The following is a 24,980-nucleotide window of genomic DNA, read 5'->3' on the forward strand; positions in this document are numbered from 1 at the left end:
GTAGGCCTTTTACCAGCATCTAGCTCCAATCGTGACCAAAAATATCTCAGATGTTCCACAGGAGCAGGGACACAAAACTGTCCACATCTGAGGACCACTGATGTAAGTAAAGGACAGGAGCTAAAGGAAACTGCAACGGAAACAGAGGTGAAGGCCTGGCTGGGGAAAGGGCTGCTAGCTTAAAAGCAACTATCGGGATTATATGAAAGTTAAGGGGCTACGGGAAATAGAGAAGACTAATGGAAGATGAGGAAATAAAGGCCAAACACAATTTTATGGGAAACATTATTTTGCCCCTTAAGTGTCCTACAAGATCCAAACCCCTCCCACAGAGCAAACAGAAGCACAACTGCCCTTCTCTTTCCCTTAGGTTCCAGCAATCCTTTCCGAAACCAATCTTGAGAACGTGATGGTCAAATAAAAAGGTATGCTTCCTGGTTGATCTCCACTCTTGACAGCCTCCTGCCAGTCCAGTCTGCTAGTTACTGTGAAAGGGAAGCACTCTGAAATGTCATGTGCTATTGTTAAGTAACCAGCTTTTCTGCTTTACCTCCTAGTAGGTCAACACTTGGAGAAGGGAAAGGCTACCCATTCCAGTATTCTTGCCTGGAGAATCCCCATGGACAGAGGAGCATGGCGGACTTCAGTCCACGGGGTAGCAAAGAGACAATCTCTTTTTGTTTCTACGATAAAATATCCTGTAGAACATACACCTTGTCTCTTTCTCTAATACATACAATTTTTACCTTTAAGTCTCAAGATTCACTACAAGTGACTGATTTTATCATTCTTCACAAAATCTGAATAAACAGCACAATAAGATAGTTGAAAATAGTTTTACCCTTTTTTATTGGGCATTTAAAAAATAACTTAGGGCTTGAACAAAAGTTTTCAAGAAGAAAAAGTTGGAGAATGTATTCCAGACTAGCACTCCTCAACTGTCATGAACATACAGAACATTCTGAAAGTGAAAGTCACTCAGTCGTGTCCTACTCTTTGTGATCTATTGGACTATATGGTTCATGGAATGCTCCAGGCCAGAATGGACTGGTAGCTATTCCCTTTTCAAAGGGATCTTCCCAACCCAGGGGTGGAACCCAAGACTCCTGCATTGCAGGTGTATTCTTTACCAGCTGAGCCACCAGGGAAGGAATATTCTGGGGATCTTGTTAGAATGAAGATTCTAACTCAGAAGGCCTGGAATGAAGCGTGAGACTGTGCATTTCTAAAAAGCTCCTGGGACTCCTAGTACTGCTACTAGTGTGGTGACCACCCTTCCAATAATAAAGTTCTAGAGAATGTCAGGGAAAGATCTGGATAAGTAACAATTCATAGGAAAAAAGAAATTCAGGCCACCCTCCCAAAAAAAGATAGGAGTTCAAGTAGTTAATTAACATCCCAACTCCTACCTTGCCCTAAATACTCAGAGCCTTCAAGGCCATTACTGATAACCCACAAAGCCCTAGCCCTTCAAAACTTCTGGTCCTGGTCCAGTGGTTTAAGACTAAGGGAAGTCCACTCTCATTCCTAATAAAAGAAGTCTCCAGACTACATAAAAAGAAACAACAATAAAAGCTAATTTTTAGAACTGTTTTATTTAAAAAACTTAAATGCACACACCTTTTTTGCATTCATTCAAGTAACACTGCAGCATAAATATTTTTGCCCTCCCTAGAAATGCAATGATAAGATCTCTTAACCGCCCCCCTAAAAATTTTATAGTCTAGCAAAAGAAAAATCTATAAATACCACTGCTTGTATAGAAAATGTGTTTACAGACCAATTTTCAGAGCACAATTCTTTAGGTAAAACTGCAAAACAGCATCATCTCTATGACACTTTACAGGTATTGTTATTATATATCATAATCTATATTATATATCACCATCTAATTGCTAGAGAAACAAATTAAATAATGATAAACAAGAGAAATCAATGCTATCCTAGGACAAAGTTTCCAATGCCCTGAATTTTAAGAATCCCGAAACAGAATAACTGTGCTTTCACTATTTATACTCGGAAACAGTGAAGGATGATTTAACCTAGTTACGATGAATGACCCTTTTCAACAATTTACATTTTATTACTCAGAACGTGTTCGCGCACTTAGAAAACAGTAGTACACGTGTAAGAAACATCACCCCCCTTCAGACAGTACTTAAGGAGCCATTAGCTCACTGACTTCTGCATGCAGTAACAACTCAGCACCCTACCTCGTGCCATTCCTGAGTCTGAGGTCCACTAACAGAAACCTCTGGTCTAGAACCTACTGTGTATTTACTTGAAAACCAACTGTCATTTCTCTTTTAAAACCTCTTCTCTATTCCCTGGGATCCAACCAGGCAGGATGGCTAAGGAAGGAGCCGTAGCTGTCTGCATGCAGGTTCGACTGCTCAATAGCAGAGAAGAAGCGCTTAGAAAAGATACTCAAGTTTACTGGAAAACGGACAATAATATAATTTATCAAGTTGATGGGAGTAAATCTTTTAATTTTGATTGTGTCTTTCATAGTAATGAAACTACTAAAAATGTGTATGAAGAAAATTGTGCTGTTAATCATATATTCTGCCATCCAAGGCTAAAATGGTACTACATTTGCCTATGGGCAGACTGCTTCAGGAAAAACATATATTACGATGGGTTCACAAGAGTATTTGGGAGTAACACTCAGGGCAATTCATGACATTTTCCAGAAAATTAAGAAGTTTCCTGTAGGGAATTTCTCTTACGTGTGTCTTACATAGAGATATACAATGAAACCATTACAGACTTAGGTTGTGACACTCAAAAAATGAAGCCGTTAATAATTTGGGAAGACTTCAACAGGAATGTGTATGTGGCAGACCTCATAGAAGTTGTTTATACATTAGAAATGGCTTTGAAGAGGATCACAAAAGGAGAAAAGAACAGGCATTATGGAATTACAAAACTGAATCAAAGAAGTAGTCTGTTCTCATACCATTTTTAGGATGATTTTGGAAAGGAGAGAGAAAGGTGAACCTTCTAATTTTGAAGGATCTGTCAAAGTGTTCCATTTGAATTTGGTTGATCTTGCAGGCAGTTGAAAGGGCTGCTCAAACAAGTGCTGAAGGTCTGCGACTCAAGGAAGGCTTTAATATAAATCAAAGCTTATTTATTTTGGGACAAGTGATCAAGAAACTTAGCAATGGACAAGTTGATGGTTTCATAAATTATCAAGATAGCAAACTAACACAAATTCTCCAGAATTCCTTGGGAGGAAATGCAAAAACACATGTTATCTGCATGATTACTCTGGTGTCTTCTGATGAAACCCTTATTACTCTCCAGTTTGCCAGCACTGCCAGCACATAAAGAATACTCCTTATGTTAACAAGGTATCAAGTGATGAAGCTCTCCTGAAAAGATATAGAAAAGAAATAATGGATCTTAAAAAGCAAATTAGAGGAGGTTTCTTTAGAGACTCGAGCCCAGGCAAAGGAAAAAGACCATCTGGCCCAACTCTTGGAAGAAAAAGACCTACTTCAAAAAGTCCAAATTGAGAAAATTCAAAACCTAACACAGATGCTGGTGACCTCTTCTTCCCTAGTATCACAAGAACTAAAGGCTAAAAAAACCCAAAGAGTCCCTTAGTACGTTGGGAAAATTAACAAAATGAAGGACTCAAACTACGTAAATAAATTTAATATGCCAATGAACATAACAAAAACACATAAGGCTACTGTAAGTTTAGAAGAAACTGATGAATCTCTCTGTTCAGTCTGATATTTTCAGTAACACTCGATACATTAACTGAGATAGAATGGAATCCAGCAACAAAGCTACTAAGTCAAGAAAACTTAGAAAGTAAATTAACTTTGTGCTCACTATGATGACCTGGTATTAGACTATGAACAATCAAGAGAAAATGAAGAAATGAAATTGAAATTAAGAGAAAAGAATGACTTGGATGAATCTGAAGCTCTAGAAAGAAAAGCAGAGAAAGATCAAGAGAACGAACTAAGTTCAAAAGTAGAGCTGCTTAGAGAAAAGGAAGACCAGATAAAGATGCTACAGGAATACAAAGACTCTCAGAAGTCAGAAAGTATGAAAATGGACTTGTCATACTCATTGGAAAACACTGAAGATCTAAAACGAATGAAACAGACTCTGCTTGATGTCACAACTGTAGCTCTTAATGCCAAAAGAGAATCAGCCTTGCTTAGAAGTGAAAATCTAAAGCTGAAAGAGAAAATAAAAGAATTTTCAAGTACATACAAGCAGATGGAAAATCATATGCAGTTATATCAAAGTCAGCTGGAGGTGAAAAAGAAAATGCAGTTGATCTGGAGAAAGAATTACAATCTTCTCTTTGTGAAATAACAAAACTTACCTCCCTTATAGATGGTTTCAGTGAAATAACAAAACTCACCTCCCTTATAGATGGCAAAGTTCAAAAGATTTACTCTCTAATATGGAATTGGAAAGAAAAATAACCCATCTGCAGAAAGAACTGAATAAAGTAGTCGAGAAAATAACGCTTTGCGTAATGAAGTTAATTTGCTGTCAGAACTGAAATCCTGACCTTCAGAAATAGAAATGCTAAGGAAAGAGATACATGATAAATCTGAAGAGCTCTATAAAGTAACATAAGAAAAAGACAAATTGTCTTCTGAAGTAGTTGATAAGGAAAGTAGAATTCAAGGTTTACTTGAAGGAATTGGGAACACTAAAAATAACCTACTAACTTCCCAGTTGAGTTGCGAAAGTACTGTTCAGGAATTCCAAGATGTTAAAAATCATCATACTGAATCTGAGCAAAAGTATAATAAGAAGGACCTTGAAGAGAATGCAAAACTGAATTAAGAAATAGGAAATCTCTCTAAAGAAGCTCAAGAAACTTGGTTTAGATTTGGAGGCTCTGAAGACAGAGCTCTCTCACAAAACCCAAGAACTTCAGCAAAAAACAACTGAGAATCAAGAAAGATTAAAAGAACTGGAAGACCTGAAGGAACAATTAGAAAGTAGAGATTCTAGGCTGCACACTGTAGAAAAGGAGAAACACTGAGAAACTTCAACAAACCTTAGTAGAAGTAAAAACCTTAAGCCAAAAAAAAGATGATAAAAAATAACTCCAAGAGAGCCTACAAATCGAGAGGGACCAACTCAAAAATGACATTCAGGATACTATAAACATGAATACAGACACCCAGGAACAACTATGAAATGCTCCTGAGTCTTCAAAACAATACCAAGAAACAATTAACATTCTAAAAATGAAAATTTCTGAGGAAACTTGCAAGAATTTGCATATAGAGGAAAACTTAGGAGAAACTAGGAATGAATTTCAGTAAAAGATGGTTGGCACAGATAAAAGCCAAAATCTGGAAACCAAAAAAACCCAAGCTCTGATTGTAGATGCTGAGGATAATGAGCTAACCGAGCAACAGAGAAAGATGAACTGCAATAAATGTTAGAGAGTATTACAGCAGAAAAGGAAAAACTGAAGACTTGACCTAAGAGAAAACGTTGAAATGACCATTGAAAGCCAGGAAGAATTAATAATTCTTGGAAACGAACTTAAAAAACAACAGGATATTGCTGCACAAGAAAAGAACCATACCATTAAGAAAGAAGAGCTTTCTAGGACCTGTGAAAAACTAGCAGAAGTTCAAGAAAAGCTAAAGGAAAAGATCCAAGCATCTCAAGACAAACAAGAACAGTCCTTCAATATGAAAGAAAAAGACAGTGAGACTAAGAAAATAATTAATGAGATGGAGCAATTGAAGGAGCAATTCAAAGTCAAAGACTCAGCACTACTAAAGCTAGAAATGGAAAAGTTCGAATTGTCTGAAAGACTTGAAGAAAGTCACGATGAAGTGAAAACTGTGGCTAAGTAGAGAGCTGACCTCCAGAGGCTACAAGAGTTTCTTCAATCTGAAAAGAACCAACTCCAAGCGAAACTGCAGCTAATAACTAGAAACCGAAGGGGAACGAGTTGCTCACTGTCACCTGAAAGAACAAGAGGAAATCACTGGTAAACTGAGAGTGGATCTATCAGAAAGAAAAACTAAAATATCATGCATTCAACAGGAATTAAAAACAGCAAATGATGAATTACAGAAAAAGATGCAAGAGCTTTATGAGAAACAGTTTATTACCATCAACAAAATCAGTGAGATTCTGGAAAAAAGGAGTGAACTGGAACAGTTAAAGGAACAGCTCAAAGCCAAAGATTCATCACTACAAAGAATAGAAAGCGAGAGGCTCAAGCTGACTGAAAAACTTCAGGCAAGTCAAGAACAAGTAAAAACCATAATTAAGGAAAGAGATGAACTGGAAAGGGTACAGGAAGCCCTTCAAAAGGAAAGACACCAACTCAAAGAAAACACTAAAGAAACTGTAGCTGAAGAACTGAAAATCAAAGCAGAAAGCTACTTACATGCTTCTGAAGGAGTACCAAGAAACCATTAATGCAAGGAATAGTTCAGAGAAGACAGATCAAGGAACAAATATCCAGAGAGTCTTAGGGAATTCAGATGCTGACTTACAGGCAAAGATTCAAGAATTTCAGGAAGAAGAACATCAATGTCTTGAGATGAAAGATGTCAGTGAGACTCGGGAAAAAATATGTGTAATGGAAAACTTGAAGAAGCAACTTGAAAAAAAAAAAAAAAGAAGAAGCAACTTGAGGCCCAAAAGTCAACTCTACAAAATACAGAATGGGAAAACGTAAAGTTAACTCAGAGACTCCATGGAAGTCTTACAGAAATAAGATATGTTACAAAAGAAAGAGATGACCTTAGGAATATGGAGGAGACTCTCAAAGTAGAGATAGACCAGCTCAAGGAAAACCTAAGAGAAACAACAAGCAGAGACTTGGAAAGATGAGAGGAACTAAGAACTGCCCAAATGAATCTGAAAGAGCACCAAGAAACTATTGATAAACTCAGAGGAACTGTTTCAGAGAAGATAGATGATATATCAAATAACCAAATGAATTTAGAAAACACAAATACTGCCTTAAAAGCACAGATTCAAGAACTTCAGGAGAAAGAACATCAACTTCTTAAGGTAAAAAATGATCTCAGGGACAATATGTATCAAACAGAGCAACTGAATAAGCAATTAGAGACCCAGAATTCAGTCCTGGAAAGCACAAATACAGAGAAGTTAAGGCTGACTCAGAAACTTCATGAAAATGTTGGAGAAATAAAATCTGTTACTAAGGAAAGAGATGACCTAAGAAGAATGGAGGGAACCCTCAAAATGGAGTGAGATCAACTCAGGGAAAGCCTCAGAGAAACAAAAGCTAAAAACCTGGAAAAACAAGAGGAACTAAGACTAGCTCAGGTGCATCTGAAGGAGCACCAGGAAATTATTGATAAACTCAGAGGGACTGTCTCTGAGAAGACAGAAGAAATATCAAATATGCAAGTGGATTTAGAAAACTGAAATGCAAGAGAAGGTCCAAGAACTGAAAGCAAACAAACAGCGACTTTTTAAGTTAAAAGAAGAAATTAGTGAAACACAGGAAAACCTGTGTGACACTGAGCAACTGAAGAAAGAATTCACGGCCCAGAGCTTAACCATGAATACAATAGAAATGGAGAGCTTACATTCGGCTCCGAAGCTTCACGAAAACCTTGAAGAAATGAAATCTGTAATGAAAGAAAGCGATGACCTCTATGTGCAGGTCAGGAAGCAACAGTTAGAACTGGACACGGAACAACAGACTGGTTCCAAATAGGAACAGGAGTATGTCAAGGCTGTATATTGTCACCCTGCTTATTTAACTTCTATGCAGAGTACATCATGAGAAACGCTGGGCTGGAAGAAACACAAGCTTGAATCAAGATTGCTGGGGAAATATCAATAACCTCAGATACTGGGAGGGACTGGGGGCAGGAGGAGAAGGGGACAACAGAGGATGAGATGGCTAGATGGCATCACGGACTCGACAGACCTGAGTTTGAGTGAACTCCGGGATTTGGTGATGGACAGGGAGGCCTGGTGTGCCGCAGTTCATGGGGTCGCAAAGAGTCGGACACGACTGAGCGACTGAACTGAACTGAACTGAAGGAGAGTGGAAGAGACTCTCAAACTGGAGAAAGACCTACTCAAGGCAAACCTGCAAGGAACCATAGTTAGAGAACTGGAAACACGAAAAACTAAGAATTTTTCGTATGCGTTTGAAAGAACACCAAGAAACTATTGATAAATTCGCAGAGAGTTTCAGAAAAATATCTCAGATTTCAAATATTCAAAAGGATTTAAATAAATCACAAGATGAATTACAGAAAAAGGATCAACAGAACCCGAAGAGGTAAAATATGAAAAAAAGTTACTATGTGATGGAAACCAACACCTTACAAGAAGCCCGAGAGAAAAGTGCTTTAGGATAAAAGAGCTTCTGAAGAGATACTCAGAGATGGATAATCACTATGTTTAAACAGATTGTCTCTTGACTTAAAGAATGAAACTGAAACCCAAAAAGAGCTTTCAATTAGAGTAAAAGCAAACTTCTCACTTCCATATCCACAAACCCAACAAATCCAGAAACTTCTTACTGCAAACCAGAGGTGTTCCATGGAATTTCACAGAGTCGTGATGAAGCTTCAGTATGTGCTAAACTATGTTGCAAGGACAAAGGAAGAAAAACATGAATCCATCAATAAATTTGAAATGGCTTTTACTGATGAAGTGGAAAAGCAAAATAAACTGCTAATGGAAATATAGCAACTTCAACAAGATTATGGCCTTATCACCTGGAGAATCAAGGGACCTCAAATTGAGCCAGAGTGTGGATCTACATATCGAAGAAATTCTCAAGGATTTCTCAGAAAGTGATTTCCATAGCATAAAGACTGAATTTCAGCAAGTACTAAGTAACAGAAAAGAAATGACTCAGTTTTTGGAAGAGTGGTTGAAATGCTCATTTTGATATAGAAAAGTTTAAAAATGTCATCCAGAAAGAAAATGACAGTATTTGCCAAGTGAATAACAAAATAATTGCTACAATGAATGAACAGAGTTTAAAGAAAGAAATGCTACCGTAGCCAAAGAATGGGAGCATGATCTGAAATCAATGAAAGAGAACTATGAAAAACTATTTAAAAGCTACCAAACTTTGAAGCTCTCCCTGACCTCTGGTGCCCTTGTTAATCCTACTACACAAGACAGGCAACCTCAAGTCACATCAAGAGCTACACAGCAAGCCACAGAGAAGATTCAAGAGCTGAAACATCACTCCAGGAGGCTAAAGAAAGTATTACGATGATGCAGAAAGAACTCGAGATGACTGATGACATAATAGCAAAACTTCAACGGCAAGTTAATGAATCAAATGAATGCCTTGAAAAAAACAAATAAAAGATCCAAGTACTTCAGGACAAAGCTGCTTTAAGAGCTAAGCCTTATAAAGAAGAAATTGAAGATCTCAAAACGAAACTGGTGAAAATAGACCTGGAGAAGATGAAAAATGTCAAGGAGTTTGAAAAGGAAATTGCTTCAACAAAAGCCACTGCAGAGTATCAAAAAGAACTTATAATGCTATGGAGAGAAAATCTTAGAAGACATCAACAGGCCCAAGATACCTCAATGGTATCAGAACATACTGATACCCAGCCTTCAAATAAACCCTTAACCTGTGGAGGTGGCAGTGGCATTGTACAAAGCACTAAAGCTCTTATTCTGAAAAGTGAATACACACAGCTAGAAAAGGAAGTTTCTAAGTTAAAGCAGCAAAATGAACAGCTAGTAAAGCAAAAGAATGAACTGTTAAGTGAGGTCAAGACATGAAAGGAGAGCAGTTAAGAGAGAGGTTCACAAGTAACTTGTGAGAATTCGCCAAAGTTCCCTAAAGTGACTGGGACACTCTCTAAAAAGAGACACCGTATATCTTCTCAATGCAAGGAACTGAATGTCCAAGATCCTGTACCAAAGGAGTCACCGAAATATTGGTTTTTTGATAACCGATCAATGTCTGCCTGGAGAAAGAAATGGCAACACACTCCAGTATTCTTGCCTGGAGAATCCCATGGATAGAGGAGCCTGGTAGGCTACAGTCCTTGGGGTCACAAAGAGTCGAACATGACTAAGCAACTAACACATGCAAAGTCTTTGCCAGTACCTCCTCCAGTTCGCTATTTTGATAACTCAGGTTTAGGCCTCTGTACAAAAGAACAAATTTCTGAAGCGGAGACCGTGGATCCCCAGCCAGGACCTTGGCACATGTCGTCAGGAAAAGATGTGCCTGAGTGCAGGACTCAGTGGACTCTGCTCTGACACTTTTCTGGTGGCCCAGCATTCCATGTTTGGAAGTGTCTGTGTTTATATCTTTATGTGTCTATCCCTTGCAGTCATGTCACAAACCAACTTAATTTCAGTTCAGTTTCCACTCTGCCACTACAACTGGAAGATGAAGGAATGGAATGAACTCCCATAGTCTAGAATGGTGATAGCAATAGACCTTCTTCTTAAACATGGTAATTCTGTAGAAGTTGAACAGTTTTATTTACTTACATGCTTTATAAAGAATAAAGTTATTGAAGGGAAAAAAAAAAAACCTCTGTAACTACAAACGTCTTCCCTCAATTAATTAAATATCCTGGTGGCTTAGCATATTTGTTATTATGAGAACTAAATATATGATTATATTTACATTAACCATCAGTAGTTAATCTAAACCCACTGGGAAAAAATAGACTAACTGATTAAAACCATTTGAATATTCAAAATTAGCTAATTTCCATATAGACAAAGGGAACTATTTCTACTTAACTTATTAATCAGGTGTGTTAACACACCTGGACTTTAAAGGCTTCTACCCCTAATTAATTTAGAACAGTAAAGCTAAAACTATAAATGATTATAAATTGGACTCAAATCAATTTTCTCCATGAGTAAAAGATTTAAAAATCAAAAGCAAAACCAAGTCAATCTCAAAGATCATGTTGCATTTTGTCTTGCCATTCATTATCAGTAACTGTAGGCTTTTCACAGAAATATATTAGGTCCCTTCCATTTTCATTGTTTAAATAAAGCCAGTTATAGGATGGGATGGTGACTAGGTCTATAAAAAGTGGGTCTATGGAAAAACAGTCAGTCATTATTAAAGACTCATGGGCAGGTAAACATCTGTAAATGAAAAAGACCTTTTAACTTGTGCAGTCAATACAGAAATCATACACAGGTTGAGAAGATGAAAACAGAGGACACTGCTAGGTAAAAAGTAATCCAAATCATATAAAATGTAGCACAGCAGGAGTTACACAGACACACCACAGAAACATATTTTTTAAGCTCTACTGAGTAAGATCTTGGGAGAAGAAGTCTGAAATATTATTTGTTACCTAAATTTAAGAAAGCCTAAAAGCAGTCATTACTTCTGTTTTTAAAATTCAATGTTACAATGTGTTTTATGCCACCAAAAATGAGATCAGTTGTTAAGACCACATTTAATTTCTAAAGATCTGGAACACCAAACTACAACTTCTTTTATTCTTTTGCTTTAGAATAGAACCAGAAAACAAGATGTAGAGAAATAAAATACCATGCCAATGTTGTTAAAATTTTTAAGTGTAAGTAATATTGTTTTGAATCATAAGTTATTTCTACAATAAACTATCACCTGTAATGACCCTAAAAATTTTTATATGAACTTTAGTCTCTTATCAAAAGCAATCATCATGCTAAACTGCCTATCTGCTTATCAGCAAAAGGTTCCCTTTTGATTTATGTGTCCCCTTACTTATATTCAATCTTGAAATGAAGCACAACATCTTCAGCAAGGCCCTTTACCATGACTGAACTTTAAGTAGTGGCTAATCAAAAGTAATCCAACACTGAGAAACAGATAAACAGATGTTTCTAAACTGCAAGACTGTAAGCAGCATAAGACTAAAACAACTACCATCTGACAAGCACAATGCACTATGGTAAGCACTTCACAGCATTAATATTATGTAATATTCAAAATTCTGTGAGATAGGCACTATTATAATACCAACTTTAAAGATGAGAAGGAGGGCTTAGAAGTGCCTATAATCTCAAAACTAACATAAGGTCCTAAGGTCGAGCTGCAGAGCTTGTACTGAACTATGGTATTCCGCCTCAATCCAAAAAAACTTATTCTACATTCTATAATATTATTTAACATTATAACATAGTGTTAACATTACAATATTAACATTATTCTAGCTACTCCTAAAATGACCAAATTCCTAAATTAATCTTTCTTTGAATCTAATTGGCATGGATGGGATGAGTGAGAAATAATAGCTGCAGAGACTTTATTAAGCCACTCTACCCTCCCCACTTTCAAAACGCAAGGAAAACAAATCTTGAGAATTAAGTAGAGTTGGGAAAACTTACAGAGTTTTGGTTAAATTCAGCTTTAAAATTAGGCTAGCATGTTTGTGAGAATGAGCATGTTGAGAATTCTAAACTGACCTTTACTCATTTATTCCTGACCCCTACTTTCAAAGAAAACAGGGATGAACCATCAGTAGTGACAAACTCTTAGCATCAGCTACAATGCTTCGTAAATACAATGCCCAAAGTAGAGTGTCAAGAAGCCAACCAGAATATCTCAGAATGATCCACTAGTTTCCAAATGCAGTGGCAAATGCAGCATGGTTTTACTAAACTGTCATTATTAGGTAAGAATCAACTCAAAATCCCAAAAGCTAAAGCTAAATAATGATTATCATCAAAAGCACTGGACATGAGTTTGAGCAAACTCCGGGAGATGGTGAAGGACAGGGAAGCCTGCAGTCCATGGTGTCTCAAAGAGCTGGACACAACTTAGCACCTGAGCAGCAACAGCAGCATTAAATACTGCACACAAAAGCCATGCTGCTCACAAGACACATCTTAAAAAAGCCTCCAAAACAAAAACTCATACAAGATTTTTTTAAAAATCAATAGAACAAAATTCCCTTGAAATCATCAATTTTGAAAACTCTTAACAAAAGCAAGCTGTCACTGTACAGAAGCATCAATTAAAGTTCAGAAAATATGTGGCTGAACTCCTAGCTTGTTACAACCAATTTACTCTGCTCTATCCAAGGCACACTTCTATCTAATAAACACAATTCTGGAAGTTTATCCTGGATGACTCTTGATTTATGAGGGAAAGAAAGTTAACTCAAAGTTGAGTCATTAAGAATAGACTGGGGTTAAACAATAGGATGAATGGCACATATAAGTCTGAGGATTCATATGTAGATAAGAGAGAAAAATAACTGTTTGCTAAGAAGCTGAATACTATAGGTCTTTAGCAATAAAAATGTTAGTGGATTCACATTCCATAAATGACAATCCTTTCAATATTCATCAGACAGGGAATTACCATGTTATTTTAACAAAAATGAGCTTAATGTTTCATTCTTTGTTAATGTACTTAATAACATTAAGTATGACATTTCAGAACTAAGAGCATAAATGCTTAAGTATCTCATAAACAAAGAGTTTACAACAAATTTAAGAAGGATAGCCCAACAGAAAAATGAGCAAGTTGAAAATGAAAAGTGAAAGTGAAGTCGCTCAGTCGTGTCCAGCTCTTTGCAACCCCATGGACTGTGGCCTACCAGGCTCTTCCGTCCATGGGATTTTCCATGTAAGAATACAGGAGTCGGTTGCCATTTCCTTCTCCAGGAAATCTTCCCGACCCAGGGATTGAACCCGGGTCTACTACATTGAAGGCAGACTCTACTGTCTGAGCCACCAGGGGAGTCCAAAATAAGCAAAGGACACACACACACAAAATCCAAGGTCAAAAAGCATAAAGGAGAAGCTCAACAGGACCTGTAATCAAATGTTAACAGTGAGGGGCTTTTGACTATAAAATGACAATGAAAGATTTCTACATCTGTTTTCAAGGCTACTGAAAAATCAGCACCCATGAGTAGAAATACAAATTTGTGCAGCATTTCTGAAAAGTTATCTATCAATTACTAAAAGCTTGATTTTGTATTATTCCCTAGAAATTTACACTGTGTAAAACACTTACACTGAGATAATCACATAAATCAAACAATAGATAGGCATAGGTCAATCAATGTTATAATCTCCTCCTCTGCATGTTACCAGTGGTCTCTTTCTCCACTACTCCTTCATTTTTCACCTTATTATTTCACCTTATTATTTTCACCTTATTATTTCAGGGCTTATTTTGCCCTAAAGAGATTTTTGTTTTTCTCTGAATGTAACTAAATATTATCTATTAGTAGTCCAAGTAAATTACTTGATTTCTCTAAATCTCCCATTTTCTAATCTGTGAAATGGAAAAAACAATGTCTCTCAAAGAACTGTTGGCAAGACTAAATGAGATAATGAAATTATAAAACATTTAATTTTATAAAAGAATTACCATATTACCTGAAACAGACATAGAAAACCACTGTCAACATAAACAAAATCAAGTTTCTGTCTACCAAGGCATCACCAAGAACATCCCAGATGTACTTTCACCAAATTTGACAGATATGTTTGAGAAGCTAACAGTTATGCGAGGAGGAGTCAAAAATTCAAATGTTGGAGGAGGAGGGATCTGAATATTTCAAAGAAAAGATGAACGTTCTCAGAGCAACTATAAGAAAAGGCCTTTCCAAAGGGTAACTAACACAGTCTGATCTAGCGTGAGCAGCGACAGATATTCACTCATTTAACAACAGGAAACAATTCCCAAACAAGACTAGAAAGGTTTGGCTAACATCATGTTTTACCAATAATAGCTACCGTTTATGGGGCATTTCTCATTTAGTCCTCATAACAACTCGACAAACCAGGTTATTAAGTATAATATTTTTCTCATTTTGCAAATGAAGACACAAAAAGATTTAAGTAAGCTTCAAGACCCAATCAGTGTAGATTAGGGGATTCAATTCAAACTGCCTGGCATACAACTTCAATTAAACCTTGACCATTGTTCAATGCTACTGAGTTATTACTATTCCTAACAGTTTGCTTTTAGAGAGAAATAAAAACTCACCATGAGCTCTGAGCAAGCTACAAACAGGAACCAGGATGCTCCTCTGAACTCCAACAAGTATACCATACATATCCCTAAGTCTAAAACTTGAGCACATTTCCACAGCATAGCAAGAGGAGGTGAACAGAGGATCAGTCGACTCCGTAACAGAATAGCTCAGAGAGTGTTAATGTGGAATTCTGGACACAATTTTCCGTAGGAACATTCCTGTACAACACTCATGGGGAAAAGATCCCGATGTGGCTCACCTGGAAATCGAATACTAAGTAAAACAACATCTGAGAATGTATTAAATGTTTAGAAATGGTTTCACAGATGACACTTTGTATTGTGATACCCATTAAGATTTATTTTTTGATGTCTTCTCCATTATCTCATCTTCCCCCCTACCCCACCCCGCCCAAGATCAATACTTGGTTTCGTGTTCAAAACCTGAAGGATTAAGGAAGGATTTATATCCCAGATTGTCTATGCCCCAATCCTATAGACTTCTCCAAATTCATTTTAGCTGTTGCCAGTTTGCTAGTCCTGTTCAGTTCCCTATGTAAAAGTATGCAACATAAAAGTCACCTTTTGAAGAATATTAGAACAGAAATATACACAAAAACTTTTAAACGTCAAAGTAATCAGAAATCACAAAATATACATATCAGAAAACTTTGTAACAGAGATGATGGAGAGAGGGAAAGATGCTCTTGAAATTGAGAACAGTGGGGAGGAGGCTCCACACTGAGATCGGGGGAATCACCCGGAGCTAGGCCAACCCCGGCCTCGTCTCCTCACAAATAAGCCAGGAGCAGATACGCAGGCCTCCTCCGCTCCTGCCTCCCTCATCCTAACAAAGGGCTTTACAATCAGGAACAGAAGAAATAAACACGATATTCACAAGTCTCTGTCCTCTAATCCCACAGAATTTAACTTGGTATTAAAACCTAAAAAACTTACCAAAGTGAAACTGTTATCCCACTACTAGAAACTTCAATAAAATACAAACGCCCAGGTAAAAGCTGCACATTGACTGAAATGTCGTACTAAAGTACAATCAAAACAAAAGAAATGTAAATGACAAGCACCAGAGCCTTTTTGCTCTAATTTGGGAAGGGAAGAAAGCTAAATACAAAAATGACTAGATGACTAAAAAAGAGGGCAAAGTACCATGAGTGCTATACAGCGGGAAGCCAAAATTGCCAGACACAAATTCTGCAAGAACTTGTATCTCAATCATCGGTGGTCACATGGCTTAGCAAGAATAGTTAGCAGATGTCGTCACGTCATTTACAAGTATCTGTATTCTTTACATCAAACTTTATTTTAAAGAGACTGTCCCTGAAGATTTCTGACAGAAAATTTTACTGCTGTCCAGATCACATTTGTGATTCACAGTGGCTCTCAGGTCCTTTTCTATCATACCAGTTCTCAGCTTGATCTATCCACCTTGTTGTTACGGTTTCCTCATGCACTGATGTCTAATATATTACCTCCCATTTTCAACAAAATTTCAGCTCCAGTGTTTCGGGGGGCTTATCTCTCCCACTGAGCACACACCCATAATTCAATTTCTTCTGCCATCACTCCTGGCCAATAATAACTGTATACATTTTCAAATAATGGTACTTTTCCTATTTATATGTTCATAATGTAAAAAAATTTTTTAAAAATCACTGCTTCTCAAATATCAGTTGTGAAGGATTATGTTTTTTAAAAATTTCCTATGCATCATAGTCCTATACATTATTCATAAAATACAAGTGAACTACTAGAAAATGACATATTTGGATGTTGTGGTATTATCAAACTGTTACAGAAGTTTCTAAACATTTACTTTCAACGTTTTAACTTATCTTCCTAGCTGCGGTCACATGACACACCATAAGCAGCAGTGCCCTAAGACATATATTCTTAGTATACAGCTCTTCTTCATGTATCTAACAATAAACCACCCAAACAAAGGTTCACCCAGCTATGAATCTCTCTGTACTGCTTTTTCACAGCACACATTTTACTTCAACAAGTCCTTACAGATACAAGGCCCTCAGCCATAGTCTCTTAGTTTACCTGTGATAGAAGAGAATTTTAAAATTTCCTGAAAATACTGTCTACTTGCAATCAAACGATACCTTCTGCTTAGCATCTTTGCTTCTCCATATTCCTCATTTTCAAAAACCACAACTCAAACATCTTTTCTCCACAAACTCTTCTGGATCTAGAGAAATCTCTCCTATGTAGCAATCACCACACATTTAAATTTGCACTGATTAATACACTGCTTTGTAAATTTTCTTTAGTAGATTCATGCACTGCCTCTTGAATTAGATTTGAGGAAAGCAGAAAAAAACATCAGTTGATTCTTCTTATATGTTCCACATAGCCCACAGTAAGACTGCTCACAATAAAAATATCTGACTGACCTGATCCAAATAATTCACATATTCCAGAGGCAAAAAGCAGCATTTGCAGCCCAGGGATTGGCCCAACCAAAATTTTCAGAAAAGCATTTATCTAACTATGAAATAGTAGTAAGTATGGCCCAAACACCTGTTTTCTAATCTCATTATGAAATAAAATGTCACTGAGTAATCATGATAGCCTGCTTAGATCACCTGGAATTATGACTAAATATTTACATAAATGTGAGTTACTTCCCCTAAATTACGTCATTAAACAGACATTATAAATTACTACAACAAAAGAACAGTCTCCACGTGCCTTTACTTCACAGCATGCAGTACTCTCATACCAATAGTTTTTCTAATACAAAGGAATTTTAAGCCTTCTCAACTATTAACAATTTAAAAACATATGCAACCTGTACCCATAGAATGCTAAGTATAGAGCCCACTACTGGGGAAAAAAAATAAACAAACCTCTATGTCTCTACATATTATTTCAAATGTAAATGCCAAGAAAATATGGTCTTTCACAGGTATAACATATGAATCCTGACTTTCTAAGTAGATGTTGACACGTAGGTCCTTTCAGTTCACCCAGTCATTGAACCTTAGACATAGAAGACACCACAGCAATTATTCAGGCCATACTCATCATTTCACAGATGTGAATATTACAGCCTAGGAAGCTGGCCCAAGGTCACAAAGCTAGAGATTTAGGATCTTAAAAATTACAACCAACGCTCCCTTCACTATACTAATCTCCTTCCATCTGGATGTATTTTAATATCTCACCACATACAGCGTTCACCTCTCTAGTAAATTTCCTTCCATTATTTCCTTTTACTAAAATAAATTTTAGAAGAATGGGTATTATAATCTCCTTTTTTCCAATCTCCAGGGATTTTTACTGCTTTTCTCAAAAATTAATGTCAGCAGCTCTAAATCATGTATTTCAACTTTAAGATGCAGTCCACCAAACCCTCGTATTAGGAACACTTAAGGATTTCTTTGCCATTCTACTTTTACTTTTTACTCATCCATCGGAAATGCCACTCACCACAGTTAACTGATTATTATTTTCTAAAACGTAAAAAGGCCACTGGGGGGGGACCCTTAAAACTTAGGGGCTTTTTAATTTTCCCAACACTAAGAAGCTCCAGGTAACTTGACATCTAGGTTGTATGTGCTACCTAGCCCGTTCCTATCTCCTTTGTCTACTGTCACTTCTCACCATCACCAACGAGTCTGCTTGTGTCCAGTGTTTCTTAAAAGCATGTTGTAATTACATACTTATTCTCATCTGTTTCAAAATGGAGATAATAGTAGGTACATGAGGATACTGATGTAATTTATACCTGACCCCATATTTTTTTGCTCTAGAGAACATCTTCTTGAAATTCACTGAATTTACTTAGTCTTGAAATTTATTTAATTCTACCTTCTGAACAGATACTTCCTAAAAAGCACCTTAAGCTTATACCAGTTTTCTAAAATTAACATTCTTTTCTTTTTAATCTCTCTCCCATTACTCAGGAAACTGAATTAGTTGTAATTTCATAGTAATTTCTACCAAAATTTACAATCTCCTGAATATTTAGCTGCTATTCTGAACCAAAAGCACCACCTCCTCTAGGTTATTACTACTATTAACATGATTCTCATTAAGACTCAAAGACATCAAACCATAATAAACTACTAGAGGTACTTCAAAACCTATTCAACCTCAATTTCAAATAAAATTAAATTTGTAATATGAAGAGATTTTAAACTGTTTTTAAACAGTTGGGCCAATTATGAAAAGCTAAAGATTAAGTGTGCCTTTTAATGAGAAATTTAGATTGGGGAGAACTCTTTGAAATTTAGACAAAGCAGTCATAAAATTAAAAAAAAAAGATGATTAACATGTCTACAATGGGTCACAGAACAGCAACTACAACGTTAAATGTTTATCTTACAAAAAGAATGCATTAAGATTTTTTTTTGATGAGCAAAAATAAGCAGAAGAATTTCATTCCTTCACATAAAGTCTCTATATCATACACAGAGAGCAAACAAAATTCTACTTTAAGAGATACACAACAGGGGAAAAGGTTAACAAAAGGCAAGAAGAACATTCCAGTCCTCCCCCACTTAAGAGAACACTGACCATTATGTCGGCAACACCCCCAGTGTCACCCCTATGTTCCATTTAGTTTCATGTAAGTGTCCATTGCACCTACCTTTCTTCTCTGAGAGATGTTGAGGGCACCAAAGTCATTAAACAAGGATGAAGCAGGTGAAGTTAGAGGATCTGGAAGGTAAGTTACATAAGTTTCCACACAGGCAACTCAGGACACCTACAAATCTAATAGACGTTTAACCCAAATGCTTATAAATAATAATAAAAATCATATTCCACAATATCAAACTCAATGCTCACACACAGAGGATGTTCAAATATTTTCTGAGGGAAGGAAACACAAACTGGAGGATACTTCATCCAGCCAATAGTCAGTGCATATTTATTCAGCAACTATACAGATAAGGATGTATCTATTTGCTCAGAACCAAAAGAAAAATAAAATAGAAAAAAAAAAGTAATCTTAACCATGTTATTAGAAATGTTTTTATTAAGGAAGCCTACCTGTAGTCTGTGTTCTTGAGACCAAGTCATAAGAAATATAAAAGGGGGAGGGGTGAGGGAAAGGTAGTCAAATAGTCAAACATAATTGAGAGATAGGGCTTGGATTTTAACATTCAATGAAGGCCTTAAAAACCATCTACCCTGCAGAGTATTTCATAAAGTTAAGTATATCACCACATTTTTGACAGTCATACTAAAAGTATAAGGCAAATTAAGTTTTTAAAGATGGGGCTATTAAATGTTTCAAAATACTAACATGAAATTCAAAGACTTTAAAGGTTCAAAGTTCCATTACTCTGTGGCCAGAAGTTATAAACAAAAGTGTATCTCTAAACTGTTTCTCACTTAACAAATCAAAATGAGTTTCTAAAAAGGAATGCATGATATGCAGCCAAACGTTTTTATCTTCATTTCTGAGCTTTAGTTACTCTTTATGTTTCTCATTAAACTATCTGTGAAATCCTTAAAAAATACAGTAAATTTTCTCATTTAAAGGAGACTTAAATCTCTTTATAATGCAGTACATAAAACTGCTGCTATATTTCTCCAGCTTCTTGTGTCTGGATTTTCATGGTTTAGTCCTTCATTAGAATTAACACTAATTTAATATAATTAATAATGCAAAGAGAAAGAAGTTAATGAAATATTAAGACACTAGATTAAGACACTACATTCAAACTCTTAAAAAATAGGTATTATTCATCTTTTATGCTACCTTTGATAGTATAAAGGACCAAGTCAGCATATAAACTCTATGGGAACACCAAAAATACTATAACACTACACATCTGTTTCTAATAATTCAATATTAAAATGTTGCTACTTTTTCCTACAGTGAAAGTTGAAATTTCCAAGCAGTGAGACGCCTGATACACATACATAAAACATCTATCTCAAGAAACAATCAACATGCAAATTCTTCTTCCCATTATTATAAGTAACTGCTTGCACCAATACTCAATTGTAACATACTTTTTAAATAACCATTCCTGAACATTTATTTTTAAAATAGGATACAGAAAAAACATTTATTTTTGAATTAGGATACAAAAAGGAAATTCCATATCAAAAGTCTTAAAAATGTCCATAACCTTAAAAGAGTAATTTCATGTCTAACAATGTTTCCAAAAGAAATAACTCAAAATATGAACACAGATTCATACACATAGTCCAATACTGGAGTGTAATCTTTAAAAAAAAAAAGAGGCAAAGTAAATTATGAAAATAAACAATAGGATTCAATTTACAATGATTGAGAAACATTCACGCTATAAAAGTTTATTTAATGTGATCTTAAGTATTATTATGTATATACTTGAGTATATTTTATGTGTGTTTATATATATATATATATCCAAATTTTAAGTTACCTCTAAGTGTGAAGATAATAGATCATTTCTATTTTCTTCCTTATATCTATAATTTTCAAAATCTCTACCGTGGACATATGTTTTTAGAGGCAGAAATACACATACCTATAAAAAGAGAAAAAGGGATCGAGTCTTACCGTGGCCTGCGTATGGCTTGGCACTGTCATTTAGAAGGCTTGGGGAGCTGCTACTATTAGTCATTCTCTGAAAATTAAAATATATATACATAATATCACTGAAGAATACAGAATGCAGAATATTCAACCGATTAGGTTTAGACTGTCCCTCTTTGTGTCTACCCCTCCAACCCATTGTTCACGTCAATGACACTCTTACCTTCCTATGCTGCTGCTGCATGGATTACAATCACCTAGGCAGAAACTTATTTTACTCATTAGCCAGGTATTTAAAACCAAAGTCACAGAACCATTCTGAACTGCACTTCCATAACTTACTAGCCTGAGCAAAACACATAACTACTCAGTTTCCTTCTTCGTAAGTATCTATCTGGGGGATGTGAATGACAGAGTTGATAACTACTCTCTCTCAACATGTATTATCCTTCATACACCTGATAGATGCTATGAAATCAGGCTCATCTCTGTTCTCTGAACATGTCCCACCCTTCCTTAACAGACTCCACAGCCTCTATGGTCTCGCGATCCTGAAAGGACTTCATCCCATAATCACAACACACACAGGAGGGAAACTAGCCTGTTCCTAACCATCCTCTACATACTTCAACTCCACCCTTGAAAGCTCACCTGACTTCCAACTTACAGGAGGTGTCTTACCTATATCCCCTCTGACCTCATCACCTCCTAAAAGTCCACCTCCCACTCACCAAATGTGAGGACAAAGGAAGACCCTAGAAATTTCCATCCCCAAAACACACCTCAGTGTCCAGGGACATGAGAATTCACACCAACAATACCTGCATCACAGGATACTTCGTCTCCACAGGGCTTCCAAATCCATTGACTCCAATAAAGCTGGTGCTGAAATAGGAATCTGTGAGACTCGTATCAGTTAAAGCACCTCCATCCATTCCAGGAACTAAAAGAGAAGGAAAATTCAAGTATTTAAATTTTAAAAGCACAAAAGGTTGATGTAGTTTCTCTGTTCCCAAATAAGTTTCGGGAATTTAAGTCTCAAATCTCTGTCACACTTGTTTTTATTTACTTGTTCATAACTTGAATCAAACAAAACTGGCTCAACTCTAAAAACCTGTTAAACAATGATCAAGTTGAATAACTTTTTCCACAGAGATAGTTATTTTTATATTGCTACCTGAGAGCCACTAAGCACAACATGAAGAAAACAAACCACACTTGGATTTATTTCTACTTTTCTCATCAAGTTTTCTTTCTTTAACTTGCAAGAACAGGAGAACAGAAACTACTGCAATTTCTTCTGTGAATCTTCATATACTTAACAGGACAAGTTTCCCAGGACTGTTTCTCATAACACATCTTATGAAACAGACCAGCAGTTTCATGTTAACTTATCCAGGAAACCAACTCAACAGTGGTTGCAATGGGACAGAGCTGAAGACAACAGACAAGCTGCCTGTCAATTCTAAGGTAGAATATGGAATCACTGTAACTACTAAAATAATCCATCATATATCAACAAAGTGATGAACAATACATTTTAGATCCTATTCCTTGGTAAGTACAGTTGACCACTGAACCACACAGGTTTGAACTGTCTGGGCACAATTATGAAAGTGAAAGTTGCTCAGTGTGTCCAACTCTTTGCGACCCCATGGACTACACAGTACATGCAATTCTCCAGGCCAGAATACTGGAGTGGATAGCTGTTCCCTTCTCTGGGGGATCTTCCCAACCCAGGGACCAAACTCAGGTCTCCTGCATTGCAGGCGGATTTTTTACCAGCTGAGCCACAAGGGAAGCCCAAGAATAGTGGAGTGGGTAGCCTATCCCTTCTCCAGGGGATCTTCCTGACCCAGGAATTGAACCAGGGTCTCCTGCATTGCAGGCAGATTCATTACCAACTGAGCCATCAGAGAATACACAAACTTTTTTCAATAAATATATTGGAAAAATATTTGGAGATTTATGACAATTTCGAAAATCTGCGGGTGAACCACACAGACTACAAAAGAAAATGAAAACAAGGCATGTCATGAATGCATAGAATATATGCAGATATAGATATTAGTCTACCTTACATAGGCATTAAGTAAGTGATACTTAATATAAAATTAACAATGTTTTGTTTTCTCACTTTTATAACTTTACTTTCAAAGAATTACAGTACCATACAATATGCCTCTCTCCTAACTGGAGAAGTTGTTATAGGTGACACATCAAACCATCATCAGAGGTTGTTTTTCTTTAAATGTAACATTTCTAATACTACAGTGAACGTGACTATACAAAATCTGAACTGCTATACAAACTTTAGAACAACTCATTAATTAGTGCACAGGCTAGGTGACTATGAAGCAGTCATACCCCTGACACTAAGCCACTGGAAAGCAATCCCACTGCTGCCACTTCACACCTGTAAATAACTATGAATTCATTTTTCACATTATCTTTTCATTTTGATGTCCAGGGTTAGCAAAACACATGATACCTACAGACTCTGTATCCTATTAAGACAGCAGTGATAAAGGTACAGACAGAAAATGACTCATCTTGTAAACATACAATACAAACTTCCTATGTCCATCAGTACAGTACAGAATTGAAAACGTATTTTCTCTTCCTTATGATTCTCTTAATAGTGTTTTTATCTTCTCTAAGCTTACTTTTTAGTGAAAAGGAACTAAAGCCTCTTGATGAAAGTGAAAGAGGAGAGTGAAAAAGTTGGCTTAAAGCTCAACATTCAGAAAACGAACATCATGGCACCTGGTCACATCACTTCATGGGAAATAGATGGGGAAATAGTGGAAACTGTGTCAGATTTTATTTTGGGGGGCTCCAAAATCACTGCAGATGGTGATTACAGCCATGAAATTAAAAGACGCTTACTCCTTGGAAGGAAAGTTATGACCAACCTAGATAGCATATTCAAAAGCAGAGACATTACTTTGACAACAAAGGTCCATCTAGTCAAGGCTATAGTTTTTCCAGTGGTCATGTATGGATGTGAGAGTTGGACTGTGAAGAAAGCTGAGCACCAAAGAATTGATGCTTTTGAACTGTGGTGTTGGAAAAGACTCTTGAGAGTCCCTTGGACTGCAAGGAGATCCAACCAGTCCATTCTAAAGGAGATCAGTCCTGGGTGTTCTTTGGAAGGAATGATGCTAAAGCTGAAACTCCAGTACTCTGGCCACCTCATGCGAAGGGTTGACTCATTGGAAAAGACTCTGATACTGGGAGGGATTGGGGGCAGGAGGAAAAGGGGACGACGGAGGATGAGATGGCTGGATGGCATCACCGACTCGATGGACTTGAGTTTGAGTGAACTCCGGGATTTGGTGATGGACAGGGAGGCCGGGCGTGCTGCAGTTCATGGGGTCGCAGAGTCGGAGACGACTGAGCGACTAAACTGAACTGAACCTTACTTTATTGTAAGATTACAGTATAAACTACATGTAACATAGAAAATTTTTCACAGTTTGTTGTGATCCACACAGTCAAAGGCTTTGGAATAGTCAATAAAGCAGAAAT

The 24,980-nt window shown here is 36.6% G+C and overlaps 1 protein-coding gene across 1 annotated transcript in view; it reads right to left on the reverse strand.

Annotated features, from left to right (window-relative positions):
- The window catches only part of PAN3 (poly(A) specific ribonuclease subunit PAN3), a 119,575-nt gene that overhangs the window by 80,294 nt on the left and 14,301 nt on the right, over positions 1-24,980 (reverse strand). Inside the window, exons 2-4 of the mRNA XM_052650170.1 lie at positions 22,271-22,392; positions 21,474-21,540; positions 19,563-19,633 (exon numbers count right to left, since the gene is read on the reverse strand). Coding sequence (XP_052506130.1) covers positions 19,563-19,633; positions 21,474-21,540; positions 22,271-22,392 — 260 coding nt within the window. The remainder of the gene's footprint in view (positions 1-19,562; positions 19,634-21,473; positions 21,541-22,270; positions 22,393-24,980) is intronic.

Source organism: Budorcas taxicolor, chromosome 12 (genome assembly GCF_023091745.1).
Source record: "Budorcas taxicolor isolate Tak-1 chromosome 12, Takin1.1, whole genome shotgun sequence".
Lineage (NCBI taxonomy): Eukaryota > Metazoa > Chordata > Mammalia > Artiodactyla > Bovidae > Budorcas > Budorcas taxicolor.